Source organism: Onychostruthus taczanowskii, unplaced genomic scaffold, assembly GCF_017590055.1.
Source record: "Onychostruthus taczanowskii isolate IOZ18803 unplaced genomic scaffold, ASM1759005v1 scaffold1, whole genome shotgun sequence".
NCBI classification, from domain to species: Eukaryota; Metazoa; Chordata; class Aves; order Passeriformes; family Passeridae; genus Onychostruthus; species Onychostruthus taczanowskii.
Window position 1 is genome coordinate 2,664,210 of NW_024496525.1, and position 21,650 is coordinate 2,685,859.

The 21,650-nt window shown below is 52.3% G+C and overlaps 2 protein-coding genes across 3 annotated transcripts in view; both read right to left on the reverse strand.

The window, feature by feature from the left end:
• The window catches only part of DGKZ (diacylglycerol kinase zeta), a 46,354-nt gene extending 43,192 nt beyond the window's left edge, over nucleotides 1-3,162 (reverse strand). Inside the window, exon 1 of one of the 2 annotated variants that reach the window (XM_041408732.1) lies at nucleotides 2,884-3,162. In XM_041408732.1, coding sequence (XP_041264666.1) covers nucleotides 2,884-3,074 — 191 coding nt within the window. In that variant the 5' untranslated portion in view covers nucleotides 3,075-3,162. The remainder of the gene's footprint in view (nucleotides 1-2,883) is intronic. The other variant, XM_041408815.1, reaches the window with a different exon arrangement.
• Nucleotides 3,163-14,891: 11,729 nt separating this feature from the next.
• CREB3L1 (cAMP responsive element binding protein 3 like 1) overlaps nucleotides 14,892-21,650 on the reverse strand; it is a 45,755-nt gene continuing 38,996 nt past the window's right edge. The window contains exons 10-12 of the mRNA XM_041397534.1: nucleotides 18,213-18,333; nucleotides 17,519-17,762; nucleotides 14,892-17,120 (exon numbers count right to left, since the gene is read on the reverse strand). Of these exons, the coding sequence (XP_041253468.1) occupies nucleotides 17,084-17,120; nucleotides 17,519-17,762; nucleotides 18,213-18,333 (402 nt within the window). The 3' untranslated portion in view covers nucleotides 14,892-17,083. The remainder of the gene's footprint in view (nucleotides 17,121-17,518; nucleotides 17,763-18,212; nucleotides 18,334-21,650) is intronic.

Genomic DNA, 21,650 nt, shown 5'->3' on the forward strand with positions numbered 1-21,650 from the left:
TAAGCATCAAGCTGCAAGAAAGACAGTGACAAGTGACGTCCCAGAAAGATGTAGGCGGGTGCTCGGCTCAGTTTCTTGAGTGCCGTTTACCCACAGGCTGTGCCACCCACAAACCTTTCCTGGGGCAGTGGCAGACACCCCCAGGTTCACCTGCAGGCTCCAGCACAAGACCTGCTGATGGGTCACAGCCAAAAACTTGGTCTCATGCTCTGCTGGACTGCCAGCTGCCCCACTGGTGCCTATGGCCACTGCTTATGCTATCGCACCAGCCATTACACATACTTCCTTTGAAGGGGGATTTGTTACAGAAGCTCTGAAGCCCACAGGGAAGATTCATTTCACTGGCATCCCACTCCACTGGCACAGGGGCAAGCAAGAAACAGGCACTGTCCCCAGTTCCTCCCTGGAAAGGGTAAACTGCAGTTCACTCATAGCACAAGAAACAGGGCACCTAGAAAGACAATTTAATCCTAACCACCTCTTATCTGATCAGCCCCAATCTCTTTATCAGCCCAATTAAAAGAATTACCCATCCACGCCGGATGCATGTATTGTGCACTTGTCTCTGTAGGCTCTAGAGCCAATTACTCCACCCTCCTTTAATGCAATTACAAGGTACAGAAATAAGCCTGCTTGCAAAACACATATCATACCACCGGAGGCCAGAGCTTGGGGGCTTCACCTTTCTGTTGCTTCAAATCCCCTCAGGGCTCACGTGCCCTGGAGACAGGACAGGCTCTCTTGCCATTTTGCAGACCCCTGCCTCCCTTTGCCATGCCTCCCAGTGTTGCTACAGGCAGAGTCCAGCACAGGGTGTCCACCTCAGGAGATCTCTCTCCTTGAAGCCAGGGCTCTCCAGAGATCCACTCGTGCCAGTGAGCAAATTCTTCCCAATTACCTAAGCTTCTTCTAGACCTGTTTCCCAGCCACATATGGCTCTGGGTAAAGCTCAGAATAGAAGTGGGTACAAATTTCCTCACTGATAGCTGTTGGAAAGCATTTGGTGGGCAGGGGCTTGCTGTACTTATTGACAAAAGGAAGCGTAGCTCAGCCTTCCCTTGTAATTCCCTCAGAGGAGGTGAAGAAACTTCATGCCATCCTCTGCTCCAACGCTCAGGTGGGCAGGAATTCAGTGGCACACAGCCAATTACCCTGCATGACTTCCCACTGAGTTTACCTCCCACTGGTGTGAGTGGGAGCCCCTTCAGTCTCAGAGGTCCATGGGAACCTCTCCTCACTACCCTGAAGCTCTGGGTGCTGCATTCATCAACCTGAGCCAGGGGGAAGAACTGGGTTCCTCCATCAGCAGCAGAAGGGCAAGAATGCACTAAACCACCTCGTGGCCATTTCCAGCTGTCTTGGTGGGCCTACTGGCCTCCTCCAGCTTCTCCTGCCATTCCACTTTGCTTCTCCCCATGTGTCCACACTGCCAAACGTTGTTCACATGTGGAGAATTTCCCCTTGGCTCTGACCTACATTGCAGAAACAGCAGTGTGAAGCCCCAGGACTCAGAGAGATGCCACACAGTATTTGGAACAGGCCAGAGACTGCCAGGAGCTCAAGGCAGCCATTGCTGACAGCTCTGAAACCAGAGCAGAGAACATCGCTCTGTGGTGGAGTGACCTTGCAAGCCATCCACTCCCAGGTCCGGCTTGGATGTGGAGGTTGAAATTGGAGCCTTTCCCCTCCATTCAGCACGTGTGATACTGCTCTGGTGGCACTGCATCCTGCTTCAACTGCTCCCATATACCAAAAATACCCATGAGATGTAGAAAGTTTGTCACAGGGCTACCAACATGGCTGGGGGTAAGAGTTACCAAGTACAAGGACAGTATGAGATAATGGGGGCGGTTTGGCCTGCAGACGCGTTTGAGGGGGAACATTATTACTGTCTCCAGCAACCTGATGGGAAAGTACAGAGCAGACTGGGTCAGATGCTGCCCAGATATGAACGGTGACAACCTGAAAGAGACCAGGCACAGGCTGCAACAATGGAAACTTAATTGTTATCAGAGGGAAAAAATTCCTGAGTAGCTGAAGCACGGGGAGTGGGTGTCCATGGAAGCTGTGTTCTCTACACCCTGGCAACACTCAAAACTCAACATCAGTAGCCTGATCAAATTCGACCCTGCTTTGAGACAGCAGTGTGGACCAGGCGATCTCCAGAGGCTCCTTCAGACCTCAGTTATTCAGTGTTTTCAAAGACCTCCAGATAGCAGAGGTACCAGGCTCTGGTACTTGGAGGTACTTCGCTTACATGGTCCAAATCCCCACGAGACCAACAGAGAGGCTAAGGGAGGCACAAGGAGCCCAGCTGGCTCTGGGAGGGACGCATGAGAATCCGGGATCCCAGCCGGCAGCACGGGACGAGCACAGCCATCCCCGGCGCGGCAGGGCTGCCAGTGTCGCAGGCGAAGCACGGGACAGGCGTGCGGGGATGGAGACAGGCAGTTCTGGGCGGGTGGAAGCGAATCCCCAAGAGACGAGGCTCCGATTCCACGGGAACGACAGCGCACTCAGCGAGGGCAATGCTCCCCAACTTCCCATCACTCGTGCCCAAGAGCTTGAAAGGAGGGAAAAGCAAACTCACCCCGCTCCATCCTCACACCCTGTCCCGCATCCCCCTGCGGCTGCGCTCAGCCGGGGTCAACCCTTCGACCGGGCCTGCTGAGGCGGCTGCTGACGGCTCAGCGGGGGGACGCTCTTTGGGAGCCGGTGCTCCGCCGCCTCCGTTCCGGATGCTACAGCCAGCCCTTGCCCGAGAGCCTAGCTCCCTCCGGCCCCGCTCCGCCGCCAGGTGCCGGAGCGGCGGCGCAGGCACCATCCGGAGCTCCGCCGCCCGGCGGGACCCGCCGTCCCGCCGCCCGCCCCGCCGGTGCTCACCTGCGCCCGAAGAGCTTGAGGCCAGTGAAGCGCTTGTTGCTGTGGCGGCGGCCCAGTGGAGGCGGCGGCGCCGGCCCCCACTCGGGCTCTGCGCTGCCTGACGCCCCGGAGGAGTCGGCTGTGGCGGCGGCGGTGTCGGAGGAGGCGGCGGAGGGCGAACCGCCGGACGGCGGGGGCCGAGCCGCTTGCATGGCCGAGCTCAAGGCTCGGCGCCGCCGCCACCGCGGTTCCGAGCCAGAGGAGGGCACCGGGGGCGGGCGGGGGGCGCGGCCGGCTCGGGGCCCCCGAGCGCGGGGATCGGGGCCGGCGGCGGAGCCCGTCCCGTGGCCCCGCGCCCGGCGCTGCCGCCTCAGGAAGCCGCGTGTCAGCCCCGCCGCCGCCCCGCGCTCGGAAGAGGTTCGGCGGCAGAAGCGGAGCCTCCCCCTGCCTCCGCCTCCGCCCCCCATTGTTCACCGCCGGACGGAGGGGACGGAGCCAACAGTCCTGCCGCCGCCGCCACCGCCCTCTCCAGGGACCGGGAGCCACCACCGGCCTTGTCGCCGAGGCCAGCACCGAGGCTCTTACCCAGCCCGGCAAGCGCCTGCCCCGCTTCTTGCTGAGCCCAGTGACACCGCTTGCTCAGCGGGCAGCAGCAGGGACAGGGGCTGGCCTGCCCTCCATGGCTGCCAGTCCAGGAAAAGAGCAGCTCTCCCACTCCTCCTTTGCATGGCAAATGTGCCGGCCTCAAGGAGAGCTTCCCCGCTTCCCAAGGGTGTGGAGCCAGGCTGAAAGCCGGGGCTGTGGGGGCTGCCAGGACAGGGCCCTGGCTGCCCGCTGCACGGTGCTCCTGCCGACCCTTAACACCCTGGGTCAGGTCCCACTGGCAGACTCGAACATCAGCTGTTTCCAGGAGGACTGGTGGGGATGGGGACACACTTGCCAGTTTCCCTGAAACCGACAGCTCGGGCAAAGCCGGGCTGGCCCTCTGTGCTCACAGGCTTGGCGTCAAAAGCGCTCGAGCGGCCCGCGGACATCCTGGCTGGGAGCTTGTGCTGCGCAAGCCCAGGCACTGCGAGAAGAGGAGGGGATTGCGGGCAGGGCGCTGGGCAAGCACAGGAAGCCTTTCCCCCAGCTCCCAAATCACGGGCTGTCAGCACTCGCCACAGCACCTTAACCCCCCAACAATAAGAGGAAGGCAGCAGAGCCCAGCTCGGTGGGTACCTTATATCTACGTCCCCCGGAGGGCTCTGGGGAACGTCCCAGGAGCGATGCCGCCACATCTGCCGCAGCTTGAGCTGATGCGCTCAGCCAGCCCGGGGTTCACTCTCGCTCTTCCTCCCCCAGCAGCCGCTTTCCGGAGTCATCCCGAGGGCAGGTCCCTGGCAGTGCTCCGCCGCCGGCCGGGGCCCCGGCTTTGTTTGCACCCTCCACCTGGTTCCTCTCTCTGCACTTCCTGGAAGTGTGAGGGCGGCTGTCATTGCAGCCGGCTGCGCGGCCTTCTTCCCACGGCGCTGGCCACCTCCTCTGACGGGTCGTCTCCAAGCCTCGTGCGCACCCTCAGCAAGCAGGAGCACGTCCTGGCACGCTGGGCTGCGCGCCGATGAGCCGCACCTCCCTTGCTGGGTGGTTCTTTGAATGCCCCCAGACCTGAGACAGCCCCCTCTCCCGAAGCTGCCCCAGCACCGCCATGCACACCAAGACCATAGCAGTGAGGTTGTCCTCTGGGTTGGACCCTGCAGGGCACCGCAGCACTCACAACCCCTGGGTGTATATGTCCTCCCTGTGTGGCAGGTCTGAAAACAGCCTCCAGCATCTGCTCAATCTGCACTGGAGTTCATTGAAAAAACGCTTTGGTAAACCAGGAATGGGCAGTGTGAAAAGTAGAAGCATGTAGGAGGCTCCCGGCCAGCCTCCAAAGAATGGAGAAACAGCCTGACATTCACCATCCATCCCCCAGTCTGGGGCGGCACAGCCTAAGCCTGCAGGCCCGGCCTGTCCCCACCTCCAAAAACCCGAGCTCTTCACAACCAGATGCTACTTGGTATGCTCTGGCTCCAGGAAAGCTTCAGATCACCAAGAGGGTCTGTGGTCAGCTTCTATGGGCCAGAGAAAAGCAAGCAAGGAAAGCTGGTCCTGGCAGCCTGCACAGATGGCATTTCTAAAGGGGCACATGGTCTTGCTTTAAACTCCATCATCAAAAGGAAAAGAAAAAAAAAAAAAACATTGACAGACCTTGATCTCACCAGGCAACCTCTAAAACTGAACACAACCCACTGCATTAATTACTGTGCAGAGAGAGGAAAAGGCAGGTCCTGGATGCCTAACTCCAGCTCACAGATCAGGGAGGGGAGAGTTTTGTTATTGCGGAAAGGTTTCATCATTCCTGCTGCTTTGCATGCCATGATGGGTTAGTTGCATTTTCTCCCTGCCTGCAGACATTTCCCTTTCATGTTTCATGCGCTGTCTTGTTGTGTTGATGTCTAGTCTTACCCAGGAGCATCAGGAGTATTGGGGCTTGGTGGGGCTGTTGGAGAAGTAACACACCCTGCCCTGGGTCCTTCACCATCCTCTGTGTGCTGTGTCCATGTGTCCTTTCACAGTTCTGTCCCTTGGGCTTGGTGCAAAACTGTGGAGGAGCCCCTAGAAATCCCATTTCTGGCTGTTCTTGAGAAGACCAGAGGAGACAGACCCTGCTGCAAAGGCTTCTCTGTAGGCAGTGCAGGAGACGGATGGGAATCACTGTGCTGGGTGTTACTGTGAACTGGCACCCTTGTCTTCATGCTAGTTTGTGCATCACTTTGGTACTGAAAGGATTAAGCTGCCTGCTTCAGTCAAACTCAGGAGGATACCTGCCTGTGGGATTCATTGGGAACAGAGATCAGATAAGGGAGGGAGTGATCAAGGGAAGAGATGGCTCTTGGTTCAGGGATCCCAGCTCTCCCTGCACAGCAGTGTTTAGTCCAGGTTGGAATTGCCCCTAATCCTGGTTAGTGCCCCTAAAAACCTCCCTGCTGGCCTACACAGGGAGTCCCACCCCGTGGTTCCCTGGCACACCTACACCATGTGCATGGCTGAGGCTGTGGTTGTGGGGACAAGCAGAGGAGGGTAGCTGTGTGCTGCTGCCTTAGAGAGCTGGCCTGGCTTGCCTGATGTGGAAAACCACAGCAGGAGGAAGGGTAGGACCATCCCCTCTGGCAGCAGCAGGGTCTTGGGGCAGTTTAAACCAGGGAGTATGTCTGGTTTAAGACAGGGCTTGGAGCTGCATTATGCCATCCCTCTCTGGCATGCTGCAGGTATGTCTCTACACAGCCAGGCTGTACCCACAAACTCAGTGTTTCTCCAAAATTGCTTCTTTGGATGTTTCTCTCTCTTGTTACACACAGTCCCATATCCAGTTCACCACTGTCTTGCACATAGGAACATGCAGAATGAGACCCAGAATGAGAGTGAACACACACCAGCACTGTGCTCCAAGCACAGGGTGATGCCAACTCCAAACCCATCCCACCCCTGCGCCATGCACTACAGCCTGTGTCTGACAGCGGGGCCCAGCAGAGCTTGTCCCTGGTTCTGGAAAGAGTCGGGGCAGGGGATAGTGAGATGCTTGTCACCCCCGACCAAAGCCTGTGAGGAGCCACCTGCTCATTTCTAGCACTTCACTCTGGCTGTGCCACCCATCTCCTCTCCCCTGCTGCACAGAGGGATGCAGAGACAGATGCCTCTGTCAGAGTAGAACGGGCTTGGCTTGCTGGAAACGAATGGGAATTTGATTATGCTGCTCTGCAGAGCAGGGCTAACACGATTAAAAGGCCAGCAGGCAGGACTTGGAGGAAGGAGATCGCCTCTCTGTCTGTTTCTTCATGCTGACAGTGGAGGCTCTCCTTTCCTTTTTCCTCAGCCCATGCACTTCCCAGGCTGTCCTGAGATTTCACAAACGTCCAGAGTCCAGATCTGAAGACAAAGGGAAGAGAAGACAGCAGAAAGTTGCAACTGTCTTCCCCTGGGCCGCTCAGGGTTCCTACCTCCCTCTCACCAGCAGCTCCTGCCAGCTCTCCCCTCTGGCCTGCCTGCTCTATGACCAAGCTCCCTTGCTATTTACATTACAAAGCAGCCCCCTCTGCTCCACTCTGCGGGTTATATTTAGCTCCCTGGCACAGAACAGCCTGTGAGTTGCATTAGCTGCGTCCTATCTGCCAGCTGAGGACCGCACTGAACAGCCAAGGTGCCTCACATCTCCCTAGTGGGGACAGGAGCTGGCGGGGGGGCACAGAGGGACACAGGACCCCTCTTCCCGCTGCCAGAGATGGCTGTGTGGAGCCCTCTGGTGTGTGGGCTGGTCTGGGCGCTACCTCTGGAAGTGACTGAGAGCCGAAGGGTGCGAGTCTGACACCTGGCAGCGCCTGCAGAGAGCTCTACAGGAGCTTTTGTGTGCTTGTGGTTTCCTTTCTGGGTAAACACCCCTCCGAGCTGGGGTGCTGAGAGCAGTGGCAGTGACAAAGGCTACTGCTGCAAGCATCACTCTGAAAGCAATGATGAAATAGAGAGGGAGCCCACAACTGCTCAGGAGAGGTGCTGCTGTGACCTGCCACCACCTGTCCCTGGCCTCTCTGGCTCCAGGTTGGCTTTCCCTACAGCAAAGTTCTGCCAGCCTCTAGCTTGCCCTATGGCCACTGGAGCTACCCCACTCTGGGAGGTAGAGATGATCGTGCCCCACTACAAAACCTTGGTGGAGACAGTCAAGACAAGCAGGGGCTGACTTTAGACTCCCCTTGGCTGAAGTGACTGTCTGTGGATTGAGGCACACAACCCTGGTGTTTGCTCTGGGTTTGCTGTGGTGACAGAGGGCATTGGGTCCTTCTGGCATTGCAGAGGCACCTCCCTATTGGGCAGATTGTCCCAGAAGGTGTAAATCTGGTGCACAAGCCAGCATCATTAATAAGTTTGGCTCGAAATTGCTACTCAAAGCCCTAAATATAACCTGAGTGCTGAGCTCTCTTCCACCCGCCCAAGGCGCCTCCATACACCGTGGCAGCTATTTATGGAAGGAACTTTATTTCCATGGGATTAATATAATTTCTGCTCATTTCAAAAGCTTTATATAGTAGCTTATGCCACCTGCCCCTCGTGATGACTAATGGGTCCCAGCAGGAGCTAGCTGGTTGGCAGCAAGGGGACTGGGGCCTCCAACCTTCAGCTGACATTGAGGATAACTGTGATGCCCACAGCCCATGGAGAAGGTCCTCCAAACTCTGTACCAGGGTTCAGTAAGTGTCTCCAGAGCTAGGCAGCACAGCAAGGGGATTTCTGTCAGTCCCCTAGGACTTTGCATGCTGCAGGAGGGGCATGTGATGGAAGGTTAGCCCACCTCTGGGTAACAGCACCATTACTACCTGACTTGCCTGAGGAAGCAGCCAGACCCAAAGCTACATGGGTGTCACAGGACAGAACAAGCAGATTTCCACCCCCAGACACTTCCTCTCCCGTTTCTCCTTCCCTTTACTTGGCCATCCAAAACACGGAGTGGTGGAAGCAGCACCATCCAAGCATCATTTCTTCCTTTGCTGCTGGCCTGCAGGTTGCTGCAGCACTCCCTCCAACCTCACAGAATTCTCCCTTCTGCAAAGCCTGCATTGGACAGGACAAAGTCCCTTGCAAAGAGACCCCTTGTGAGGGTTGTGCAGAACAGAGGGGCTTTATGTAAAGGCAGCAAAGGCTGGAGTATGTCAACTGAGCCACCTGCTTGGGGTGGCTGGGGTGGGATGGGCAGTTTGTATAAAATCCCTAGCAACCTTGGATAATTCTGGAACAAATTCAGGCTGATAATTTAGGTTGCAGTATGGTCCCTTCCTGCCCTGAGGAGGCTGGAAAATTGCAGCTGGCTAATCTGTTCACAAAATGCACTGTGCACATCTGGAGAAGACAGCTAAGAGGAGAAAATCCTGCTCTGCTTGGCACAATAATTCCTCATCTTCTGTGCCATCAGGGCAGAGACCCTCCCAGCTCTGTCTGGTGCCTCAGTGAGCAGCCCTAGGTGCAGAAGCAGGACCAGGAGGGCTGCACGTTGCCCAGCTCATGGCAAGGCTTAGGGACACTGGGTACCTGGGGAGGTCTCTGCCACCCTGGCTTCTGCTTGCCACCCACCACACGAATAACAAGTGCTGGGGATGAGTCAGCTTCGAGGCCACTCCTGCTCTGCAGGCTCTAATAATTTTTCCCATTAGTTCCCATTACTGCAGTATTAGAGAGCAATTTGCTCACAGCTTGCACTGAAGCCCTTGCAAGGGGGGAAAAAGGGCTGCTGTATATGTGGCAGTGCAGATGGGGGGGTGGGGGGGTGGCCAACAGCTCCTGCCCAAAATCTTCCCCTTGGCAGAGCTCTGCACCCCAGGGTCTCCAAGACCCAGACAGAGGCGGGACAGCTCATCCAGCCTCTGTCTGCCATGGCAGAGGGCATGGCACCAAAGTCCTCCATGTCAGTTTTCCACCTGCTTGTAAACTATGTGGCACTTGCTGAGCATAGCATGACATGTTGACATGGAGCTCAGAAGGACACAGACATCTCTGTGCCAAGCCAGCTCTGGAGAATGGTAAGAAGGCAGCTCCTCCTCTCAGTCCCAGACTCTCAAAGCAGTCCAGGGTCAGTCCTGCAATGCTCATGTCTAGTCAGGGCATATGCAGGGTCAAAGGATTTCTCCTCACTTACACCTGAGAGGCATTCTGCAAAGATGGGGAGTAGTAAATCACAGAAGGGCTTAAACACTCTTCTAGCGAAAGAAAGGTACACAAGACCTTATTTGTTCTGAGAAGAATAGAGCTGAAGTCCTGGAAATAATGACCCAAGCAGGATTTTGGACATTATGGTTGGAGTTGGGAACAGGAGCTCACCTGGGTATCACCAGGCAGTGGCTGCCATAACCCCCATGAGAACTATGAGAACCACTCTTCACCTCTACCAGCTTTGCTTGGTGATAGCAGGGGTGGGAAAGCACAGGAGTTGCAACAGAAGAGTCACACCAAAAGACAGGACAGATCTCCTCTTGCTGCCAGATACTTTCAAAAGGCCCAGACCACTGCCTAGGAGGCATCACAGCCCCAGGATGGGAACAGGGAGTTGAGTAGAAGGAAAATAAGGGGATCTGCAAAGGTAATAATGAGACTGCAGAGGAGGCTGTTGCATGTGAGGGAGGGACTGGACTAACTGGTTACCTTGTCTCTGCTGACATGGTTTCTGGTGGGAATATGCTGGTGGTCAGTGGAAAGAGCCAACCCTGACCCCATGAGAGGGAGATGCCTCAGGGACAGGCCACTCCAGTGCCCCAGTGCAGCCCTGACAGTTGGGTACCCAGGTGTTCCTACCTGTAGGAGACCTGCTTTCTGATGGCCAAGTGCAGGAACTGCTCCTCCATCTCCGCCACGGCCACTGCCCCTCTCGTCTCCTCCCAAGCTGGATCCATGCTGAGGACGCCCAAGCGTTGTGCTCGTCCAGTGCTCTCTGTATCTGCTGCTCCCTGGAAGTTTGCTGTGGCTCCCCTGGCCACCTCACCATCACTCCTGGCAGGGGAGAAGTCTTTCAGGCTCCCGGGACCTTCAGCCATGCTGGAGTGAGGTGTCTCTCTAGGCGAGGAATCACACTCTGCCCCCAGAACTTCTTGGGCAGCCTGGTCTTGTCCCACAGGGTCCCACAGTGCTGCTCCACTTCGTCTCCCCAGGGCCGTGGGACACCCCAGCAAGGCTTAACTTCCTGAGGGAGCACAAGCACGAGAAAAAACAGTGTCCAGTTTTTGCAGTGATATTTATTGGCCTCTTGATAGCAGCTTGAATAGCTCAGACGCAGCAGCTCAGCCTCCTGCTGTCTCTACTGCCCTGCCACTCTGAAGCGGAGGAATATCTGGCACACATCCGGAGATGTTGGTGCTGATCCTCGGAGGTGCTGGCACTGTGAGAGCAGTGGGGAAGGAGTGAGGGACACAATGTTCACTGAAGATGAACAGTCCAGGGATAGCGATGCTTGCAAGTGAGCAAAAAGGAGCTTGGATTGCCTTCTGCAAGGTCCCTCTGGAGCCAGGCACATCCGTCACTGTCCCCGGCAGCAGCAGCTGAGCAGGAGCAGCAAGGAAAGGTAGGCAGCGACGAAAGTGCCTGTGCACAAAGCCTGGAGCAGCTCTCAAAAGACAAAGCAGAAAGTGAGCATGAGTGTGTGCTGTGTGCGTGGGGAGGGGGCTGCGGGGAGCTGCATCCAGCAGGCAGCCTGGTGTCACCTTAGAGACACTTGAAACTGGCACTTAACTCTTCGGAGTCTGGGAAGGCAGAGGAGGGTGACAACTCAGTTGCCCCTCTCTGTCCGCAGTCCAGCTGGTACCTGCCTGCTTGCAAGGGCTGCTCAGGTAGCACTTGTCTTAACCAGACCTGCTCTCAGGTGAAGTCTGGTGGCCTGGAAAACTGCATGACAGCAGCAGCCCCAGCAGAGCAAAGTACCTGCTGTTGTGTCCAATCATCCACCATGGATGACATCTGTTCAGGGACAGGGTCCCCAGCTGTGGACAGTGGTACCCATCTTTCCAGTTGACTCACTCAGATCCTTGCCGCTTAGGAGGCTACTTTATTCCTGATTTTTCCTTATTCAAGTCAATTTTTCTCCAATCTTGGCATCCAGAGGTAGGAACGACCTCTGCCCACATACATCAGACAAGTTGCATCATTTATTTGTCCCGGGCTGTGGCTGGACTTTGTGACCCGAGTCCAAGCCCACCCTCATGCTGTGGATGTCAGCTGGAGTAAGAGATCCCTACAAAGCTCCCATATGTGCCTGATTTGTTCTGTCCCAGATTCACATGCTGTGCTTTTACCTGCTAGGCCCTGGAAAATTCAAAGTATATGTCTATAAGAGCCATCCCCTGCATCATGGCAAGGTCCTACAGTCATGTATTGCGTGAAGAGCACATTGCAGTCACCTGTAATCCCAGTGTTTTCCCATGAAAGTCTGGCGTGATGGGAGCAGGAATCTGTCCTCAACCTGCTCTGTTGTATCACCATTGGAGTCATCAGGAGCATCTCATCCCTTGTGCCTGCACTCTTCATTACCTCCATACTGCCCTGTGGCACCTCTGCTGCAGGGCACTGTGGAACAGCACATTCCCATGTCACTTTTCACCCCAACCTGGGAAGCAGCAGGGGCTGAGGAAGTGCTGTGTCTTTTCCTGGTAACCATACTCCACTGGCACCTCCAGTTCAAGTTACCAAGCCTTTGTCTGGCCCTAAAAGTCACAATGACATCTCTCTCTGGCTGCACTCCTGGGGGATTTGCTTCTATCAGGACCACAACAGCCCCCAAGCCCACTCCTCCACGGAATCGTGACTGGCAGGAAACCCCCACATTCCTCACTGTGTGACTCAGCCCCTCCATCCCCCACAGGGGTTTTGTTCTCCTTGAAAGCTGAAGCGCTGCTGGGTGAGCCCTCCCCCAGCAGCACTGTGCACAAGCACAGCTGGCCCTGGGGAAGCAGCTTCATCCTCCCTTGAGGGGACACAGACCTGCTTGGGAGCTTGCCAGTACTCCCTGCATGGGTGCATGGCCCCGCTCCATCCTCCTGCTGCCACAGAGGCTGGGAGCAGGCTGTGGAAAGAGAAGCAGCGGGTGCCCAGTGGCACCTGTTCTTCTCACCACCCGCAGTGAGATGCTTCTCTTTCTGCCCTGGGCTCTTCCTGGCCTAGGGAGCCTCTGTTGCCATGGAATATGGGAGCCACATTCATCTGTGCCAGCTGGGCTGTCAGGGAAGGACAAAGATGGGCTACCCAGAGGAGCTACAGGGGATGCAAAATGCTGGTCCCCTCTTGCTCCCAGGGAGTTTTGGGAAACATCTGTCCTGTCCTTTATGGTTAAAAAAGTTTGTGGCCACCAGGCTGAGGAAGTGGATGACCAGTCAGGGATGGAGACAAACAGGAAGCTGGGTGAGAGCAGGATCCAGACTTCCAGGTAGGAAGGAAGGCAGAGCATTTCTCACTGGTGTTTGTGTCAATGCCATAGGAAAGGAGCTTCAGGGTGGGAAGTTTGTCCTTCTGAAACAAATAAAACATACCCACCAGGCTGCTGCTGGGTTACATGCACTGCCAGTAACCCTTTTGGCAGCAGCAAGCCACAAAACCTAAGTATTTTACCTTTTTTTGTTCTTTTTAATTAGCCTGGTAACAGAACAATTGGGAATAATTTGTCTCTGAAAACCAAAGTCCATGTTCTGTTAGCATTTTTTTTGTTCAGGGCTTGTATGAATTGACAGCACAGAGGCTTCTGAGAAATGTGACCCTGAGTGGGCAGAAGCCCAGCTTGTGGCAGAACTCAGCTGGGGCACTTGGAGCAGACCAAGCACAACTGAGTGAGGCGGAAGGTGACTTGTAAGGAAGGTGACTCTTGCTCTGCTAATTCTCTCAATCTGCTCTAATTACTTGCTGTAGCCAAACTGATAGGTGTGATTGGCTGGTGCATTTTGGGAGGCATAGCGGGGATCAAAAGATCCTAATGCGTCTGCTTTGAGCAGCTCAGAGATATCTGGTAGACTGCAGAATTAGGAGGATTTGTCAAGATGAAGGGAAATTTTCTCCTGATGGAAGGGTTCTGATTGGTCTGGCCGCGTTTAAGCAGCCAAAGCCTGAGAACTCATTCTTTTAAGAACTTCCCTCTTGCACCTGTTTTGGAGTGTGTATGAAGGGTGCAGGCCAAAATCTCCCTGGAAGGCAATTCCCAAAGAGCTGTGTGAAGTTTCACAAGGCTGAGCAAAGCAGGGCTGAGCCCTTCCTCTGGATGAAATCTGATGAGTGCAGGGAGCAGCCCCACCCCGTAGTGGGGGAAGGTGCATCATACTGACGCAGGGTTAGGAGGCTGCTTTTGGACGGGGTGCTGCAGGGAACTGCAGGGAAAACATCAGATTGTCAACTCACGACTAGTTCTGGTCCAGGAAGAAACTGCAGGGCAAGGTCAGGCATTTCCTTGCATCGGTAGGTGGGCAGGGGGAAGGGAGCTCTGCTTGGGTCTGCAAAACCATGTCAGACTAACCTGCCATGGATCACACATCAAACTCCCTCTTGGCAGTACAGACCTGGCTCAGAAGAGAGAGCTCCTGTCTCTCCCAGACACTGTTCAATGGCCAGCTCAGTCAAAACAGCAAGGCAACAGCTTCACTCCTCTCCACAAAGAAATTATAATTTGCAGAAAGAGACCTTTGTAAGCCCCAAGCCTTACATTCTGCTGTGGCACAGTCCTGCTGTACCAGCCCAGCCAGAGGTGGGAGATAAAGACACCTTATAGCATCTTTGAAAGGTGCTCCTGCTTGGGCTGCCTTCCAGACATGGAGGGCTGACTCCAAGAGTTGCTTCAATGGCAAAATTCTAATGAAGCCACTTGAAGCTTGCTAGAAAAGGAAAATTTGTTTTTTAGAGCCTCGGTTACTTTGTGTTTCACACAAAATCAGGACAAAACCTATCAGTTTTCACAAGTGTAAACGGACTGTCAGAGGTACAGGCTGACAGACAGCCAGGACCAAGGTTACCCCATTTAAGTAAAGTTGCTCTGCTTTTACATTAATGAAAAGATTCAGGTATTTTTTCAGACAGGATAGGACCACCATGCTATGAGCTATGTCTTTGTTGTACAGATCCCTGCACAGCCTCTTCATTGAAGTAGCTCTTTGCTCCTCGTATACTTTCTTCCATGATCTTTCTCCTTCCAAGAAGATGATAGTGGTATTTCAAGGGGGGGAAAGAAACTGAGGTAGAAGAGTTCTGACTTGTTCAGAACTGCAGAAGAAATGACAATGACAGTGCTGCTGGAAATAAAACATGCAAGTTTGTTTCTAGCTCCTGACATGGAGCATGAAGTCCCAGTACTGAACCAATTTTGCACATGGCCAGGAAACGGGAGAGGGAGCAGGAGGTGAGGAGCTGTGATGTGGGCTGGCATGACAACCATGCTTCAATAAAAGCATCTGTCAACCCAGGGCTGATGCTGAATCTTTTTATTTTATTTTTATTTTGCTTCATAAAGCAAATGCAGAGCAAGTGATAGAAGGAGGAGAAAGGGTGGCTTGAAAAGAAAACAAAACAGTACAAAAAACACAAAAAAAACTAAGAGAGAAGAAGCAGCTGCTGGAGTATAAGTGGAAAGTGAGCTGCTACAAGAAGTTCATAGATGCCAAGCCCGCACTAATTCTTAATAAAATACAATACTGAAAATAGGATCTGAGAGTCTCCAAAATACAATATCTTAAGGGATCGGCAATAATACAAAATAAGTTTCATTATGTACAAACGAGTTCTGCTCTTGATCTCTGTACAACGGTGGGAGTGGGAGGCATGGGGACATGCTCTGTGGAAGTTTTGGGTGGAGGAGGGTGTGCTTGGACCCGGCAGTGGTTCTTTGTGCTGGGGTGGAGAACGGGGAATGCAGTGGTATCTGGTGACCAGTGGGTCCTGTGGGGAGAGCAGAGCAATGCTGAAAGCTTTCCTCTTCACCACCCCACTGGCCACGGATGCACGATTGCAGCCAGCTGTGTCCAAATTTTCCTAAATGACTTGGAGGGGCAAAACCAATTTTCAATAGGGGGAAAAGAAGGATGTGAGGGCCCTTCCCTCACCTCTCTCAGTCCTTGAGCAAGAGCCATCCCATCCTTCCTCTAAAGGGAGCCTTCTCCACTCCCGCCCTGGGAGGGGAGAGGCTGGGGCAGTGCAGAGTGAGTCGAGGGTGCTTGATGAGAAACAAGCAGAAGAGGAGCCTGCTGTGAGACCTGGCAGAGTGCACAGGGACTCCCATGTCACACAGGGGCACCCTGCCACATCCCAGATCTCCAACACTCGTGTCCCACATTGTCCTTCCATCAAATGGCAGCTGAGGAATGGTGTGAGGAGACACTTCTGCCTTTTTGCAGGAATTTTGCTGGAGAGGAAGAAGGGTCAGAAATGGGTGTCTGGGTGCTAAAGAGAATGGCATAGGCTTGATATGATGTCACTTCAACACCAAACTTGGCCTGAGAGGTGGTATGGCAAGAGTTTGCTATTTCTGCTGTCAGCATTTAGAAAGAAGAGGTCTAAAAATGTCTTTGGTGACCCTGGCCAATTCCAACATAACACCTCTTTCATGACAGATGTAGCTGTCTCAGAAATGCCAGTATGTCCTCAGTGGCTTTTACAACACTATTGTGCACACAGAGGATGTGAGGGGAACAATCTGACAGCCCTCCAATGGGTTGTAGAGCTCTCCTTGGTGGTTCCTAGGAAGACCCATTAGGCATGAAGCAGAATCAAGGATGAAGAGCTGGGATAGGGGTTGGGTTATGCGAATGTGTTTTTCTCACTCACTCTCAAAGGGGGAGGCTTGCAGAATGGAAAGTGAGAAGACCACTGACCTGGTTAGCACTGCACTGTAGGGCCCAAGCTGGGAACAGAAAGAAAAATACCACCCCTGCCAAAAGAGGAGTGCTAAGGGTGGGGAGAAGTGGATTATGAGGGAAAGTTGTTCTCTCTTTCAGAGCTCTGGTTACCCAGAAGCTGCTGGCTAATTTTTATGGTGATTTATCTGTCTGGGATCTCTCTCCCCTACTCCGTTTGTGTGCAGATCTTTGCAGATAGTTGGTGTTGAAGTTACGTAGGCATGTCCATCAAGAGAAAACTAGAGCAAGGAAGAACTAGGTTTTCTCTCAATGGAAGCAGAAATATACTAACATATGGAGGGCAAGGAATGAGCTCAAACTCTCCAGAGCCATCTCTTCAGCACCAGCTTCACCCACTCCTAAAACCCTCAGGCAGGACGGTAAATCCAGCACTTTCTCTCTCCTTCAGGTGCATCTGATGTAGCCAAGGGGTACACATGTGGGAACAGCCCCCTTGGTCTGGAGGCTTTGGGGAGTGAGCTGAATAGTTTGTGGGCTTCCCCTGATCTCCCTCCTCTCCAAGGTGAGCCCACATCCATAGGGTAGTGCTCATTTAAGCAGGAGGTAAGGCCAGAGAAGAGGGAGTCTCAGGGCTTCTCCAGACACTTATTGCTGGTTCTGGCAGTCCTGTGACTCCCCTCAGAGAGATCAGCACTAATGGGGACGATGGGGAAGGGGAGGAGCTGAACCCAAGGCCAGTTTAGGAGCGTCTAAATGCAGTGTCCTCTCCTGCCAAGTCCCCTCAGTTGCTTGGTGAGGAGGGAATCCTGCAATCAGACAGATGAGGCCTTGAGGTCCAGCAGCTGCTACAAGAATTCAGTTGTCTCACTGGAGCTTGTCTCCCTGAGAAAAAGAAAAGACAAGGCATCAGTCAAGGTTCATTGTAGCCTCCTATGCAAATCCACCTCTCTGTGTGCCCAGCTAGTTTGCTCTGACCAGGATGAGCTCCTTCCCCAGGGCACTAAATGGACCACAAACCTGGGACCATGTGAGTCATCCAGCCCTCCACATCTTTATGCAAGTGGAACACTGTTTTATGGCCACATTTTTGCTCTAGAAAATGAACTTGTTCTTATGCTCCCTGCCAGCACTGGCCTCCTCCAGCCATGGCTCTTAGCTGGCTCCCTGTCCTGGGCGGCTCAGCTGTCCTTAGCTTGCAGCAGAGGGGATGGATGTGCCTGCTGCTTACCCCCAGACACCGTGCTGTGTTTTGGGCTCAGAAGGAGGCCCCACCTGCTTACCTCTCACGGAATTGCTCTTTGAGGTGGCTGAGAGTTGGGTTGGTTTGGTTCTGGGCAGGACCCCCCTGGGTTTTGCTCAGATATTTAGCCGTCTCATGTGTCCTGGCCAGATGAGGCCTTCCTTCTTCAGACTGCCTTTTTTTGGCCTCCCACCCCTCAGGATGGTCCATGGTTAGGAAGGAGCTATAGCTCTCTTCTAAGGAGCCAGCCCCCTCATCATAGAAAAGGAGGCTCCGTGACTGAACTGAAAAAAAGGAGAGCATTGGTTAACAATGGGGACAAGGTCTCTTGCAATGGATTTGGGTCATGATGGTAGTTTCAGCACATGCTCACCCAGCCTTGTTCATGTGGAACTGTGCAGGATACCCTCCTCCCCCCAGCTTCATGAAGCAAATGCCCCCCTGGACATAGAGCCTCTTCAGAAGACAACCAGTCTGCCCTGGGACTTTTCCCTCATGTTCCTTCCTTTGACACTAGTCAAGTTTTGGGACAATGGTTAGCACAGCATGACAACAGGCCCAAGAAGGAGTTGTTATGGAGTCTGTACCACAGACAGAATATGAGTCTTCCTTTGCCATGGTCCCAGCATACGGGGAAGGCACAGAGGTGAAGATGCTATGCCTGGTCAGGGAGTGTCAAGAGAAGAGCTGGAAATGGTTTGACAAGTTGAAATGGAGGAACACATTAGACTCACTCTTACTAGATGTGTAAATGTCTGGTGCTGGTGTTGCTTTCACTGTCTGCGATGCTGAAGAGAATTCAGGGAGACAGGGCATCAGGGATCCCAGGATCAGAACGAAGCAGAGTGCCAGCACCTGGAAAGGACATCAGCACAGAGTCAGTATCACTAGCCATGAAGAAACACTCCCCCCACAGCACAACAACATGAGGCTGTGTAAGATTTGGTCACACTGACAACTGGGTACCTGTGGTCCACAGACAGGGAAGGGGCTTGCTGTACTAATCTCTGTTGCAAATTCAATAAGGGAAGTCAGAAACTTCCTCTTGTTACTTTATTTGGAGTATTTCTGGTTCAATTGTGAGAACTTGCCTGTTCTATTGAGGAGAGATAGTAGAAGGCATAGCTGAGAAACAAGCTGAAAAAAGGGAGACTCAACAGAAGGGACAAATTCTGCCTTGACAAAATGGAACCTGACCATTGGCTTAGCAGGAGCTGTTGTGGGCTGTAAAGAAAACAAGCCCACTGGGAGAAATCTGTGAGGAACTACACACAGAGCAAAGTGAAGCTACTATCCCTGCAAGGACAGAAATGACAGCAGAACTGCAGTTGCCTAATACCTGATAGTAAAGATGCAGAATTCTAGGAAAGGGTTAAATTTATGCTTGACATGTAGGTATGCATGACCATGTGTCAGTTCCTTCTGCTATCAGGCAGCCCAGTCAGAGCTACTAGGCAGTGATAACAGGAGAAAGGTACAGGAAATCTTCCCTGAAATCCCCCTCAGGTAGGTCGGGAGCTATCTGGAAATTCTGCCATAACAGTAAAGCTTCAGAGTGAAATGCCAGTGCTGATCATAAGGGACTGTACAGAGCTTAGGGAACTGCCAGTACAGAGCAAGAAGACACACATGGGAAATGGTACAGAGCCAAATTATTGAACACTCATGCACCATGCATGCTCTGTAACTACCTGCTGCCAGCTCAGTGCTCAAACTGAACAGCCAAAGAGGTGATGCATCTGTTGCTGATGTCTACTACCTATGTATAAAACAGCAAATTTGATCTGGGTGGATGCCTGTGGGGACAACCAGCAATTGCTTGCCTGCTTTTCAGAAGTCACCTATTTTGAAATACCTGTGCCTAAGTAATACACAGAAGCTGGTACATTAAGGTAATTTTGACCACCAGTGGATTCCAGGAGATGTGGAGATGAAATAGTAACATGGGGATACTATGTTATATAAAGAGGGATTTTAATTGTCCAGACTCTTCATGGTTGATTTTAAAGTAAGGACATTAAAGGAAGGCAGCATAGACGCTGTCTAAACGTGTCATATCAGGCACGTGAAAAATTTAGAATCCTTATTCAACAAAAACAGAGGAAAAAATAAATTCTGAATGGATGTTGCTTGGAATTATCACAGCCAAACACACAACTTGGAGAAAAGGGAGCCAGCCCTGTAAAGTCTGTTCTTTCCTTCTAAAAAAAACCAGGCTTTTTGGGCTGAGAAAGAGCAGTATACTTAACATCTTGTTTTAACATGGCTTTCAGCTGGGGTTTTGCAAAACAGCACTGTTTTTACTGTTTTGTTTCAGGTTAACTCTGATGCTCTGATTCACTTCTAGTTCAAACTCTACAACCCTTCATAACAGGAACTCTTGGCTTGATTCTGAGTAACATTTATGTCACAGCTTTTGACCATCTCATTATTTGACCTCTTAAAATTGAGGGAAATTAAGCTAGAGACGACTACTGCAAAACCATTTGGAAAGGTGGAAGCAATTTAATAATTAAAAAAAGACATACTGAGAGTGTATTTATCAAAGGTTCACTGTCAAACTGTGAGGAAGTAGCAGATGGAGTAGCAGAGAGATCTGTTACAGATCTGGCAAGATTCAGCGTTTTTAAGCTTGACTTAAATGATGGACTGTATCAAATCTGCAAATGGGAGAGACTATAAGCAGACTGGTTTCTGGTCAGTATTCAAATTTGGAAAGATCTTGACCATGGGAAGAAATGGTCCAAAAGAACAGTGGGAAGATCTGTACAGACAAATGTGGAGGCCTGCTGATAGCTCTGAGGTGGCAGGAGTGATTAACAAGGGAAATACATCAGTGGCTATGTGTTTCAGCTGTCCTACAGAAGAGGCTCTGGGAGTTAAACTTATACATAAGATGGGTCCAGGTCAGTGTCACTTTGCAAAGGGCAAATCTCAGCCCAAGCATTATGAACAGGCTTTCTGGCTGGATTTGTACTGGCCTTCAGGTGGAACACTACGCCCAGCTTTGGGCCCTATACTTCCAATAAGATGCAGGGCCATTGGAGAAAATCTGGAAGATAGCTCTGGGAACAAGCAGTGATTCAGTAACTCAGCCTTTGAGGGAAAACTGAAGAAATCATGGTTATTTAGCAGACCAAACTGAAGGGAATTGCTCAAAACCAAGAGTTTTCAAATATGTAAAATGAAGGTACCCAAAGGGAGAATAAACAGATCTTGTTTACAATGGGCAGAATAAGTTCTAATAGGCTTAAGCTGCTGCAAGGAAGATTGAGATGAGATAGCAAGAAAGCTTTATCTGGGAAAGATAACATAGCACTGGAATGGTTTGCCTGAGGAGGCAGAGGACTGCTCACCACTGGAGGACTTCAAGAAGTTGCAGTACAAATATTCAGCAGCAATGACACAGGGCTAAAGAAGAAGGGTAGCCTGCTCCACTCCCATGCTGCAAGACACAATGATTCTATATATCTGTCATAATAAGGAATGCTGTATTTGAAAATGGAAAATGAGAACTCAGAGGCTTATGAAAGGAACTGGTCAAAGACAGAAAAGCAAATTACAAATTCTTGAAATGCTTCAAAGCTAGGAAGTCTGAGAGAAGTGGGTGTGTGGGCTGGGATGCCTGCAACAAAGGGAGCAGCAAGGAGACCTAGGACATTGTTGGGAAGCTAAATTAGATATTATATCAGCCTGTAGCACAGAGGATGTCTGCAAGGCACCTCTTCTAGACTTGTTTATTCCAGGTAGTAGCAATGAAGAATTGCTGGAGCCAGGGGTGCTCTGATGAGCTGCTGCATTAAGGAGCAATGAGTCACTGGGCTCAGCTGGGTCACACCCAAAAATGTGGAAAGAACTTGGGAATGAAGACAGAGAGCAGGGAAAAAAAAAAAGACAGTCATTAAAATCTGGTCTGACATGGGGGCAGCAAAGAGTAGTGAAAGGTTGAGCAGATTTTGAAAGGAGGAAGTGCTTGAAATTACAGAGTGAGGGCTCTGGAACGAAGGAAACTCATTGAACCGGGACCAAAAAACAATCCCTCAGGACACTGAGGGTGCTGAGAAAGTGGGGCAAGTACCTCACCATCTGTTTGCATTTTGTGACTGCTAACAGTACAGAAGTGATAACCAGATATAGAAAACTAACTGACAAATTTGTCACGAGCAGCTACT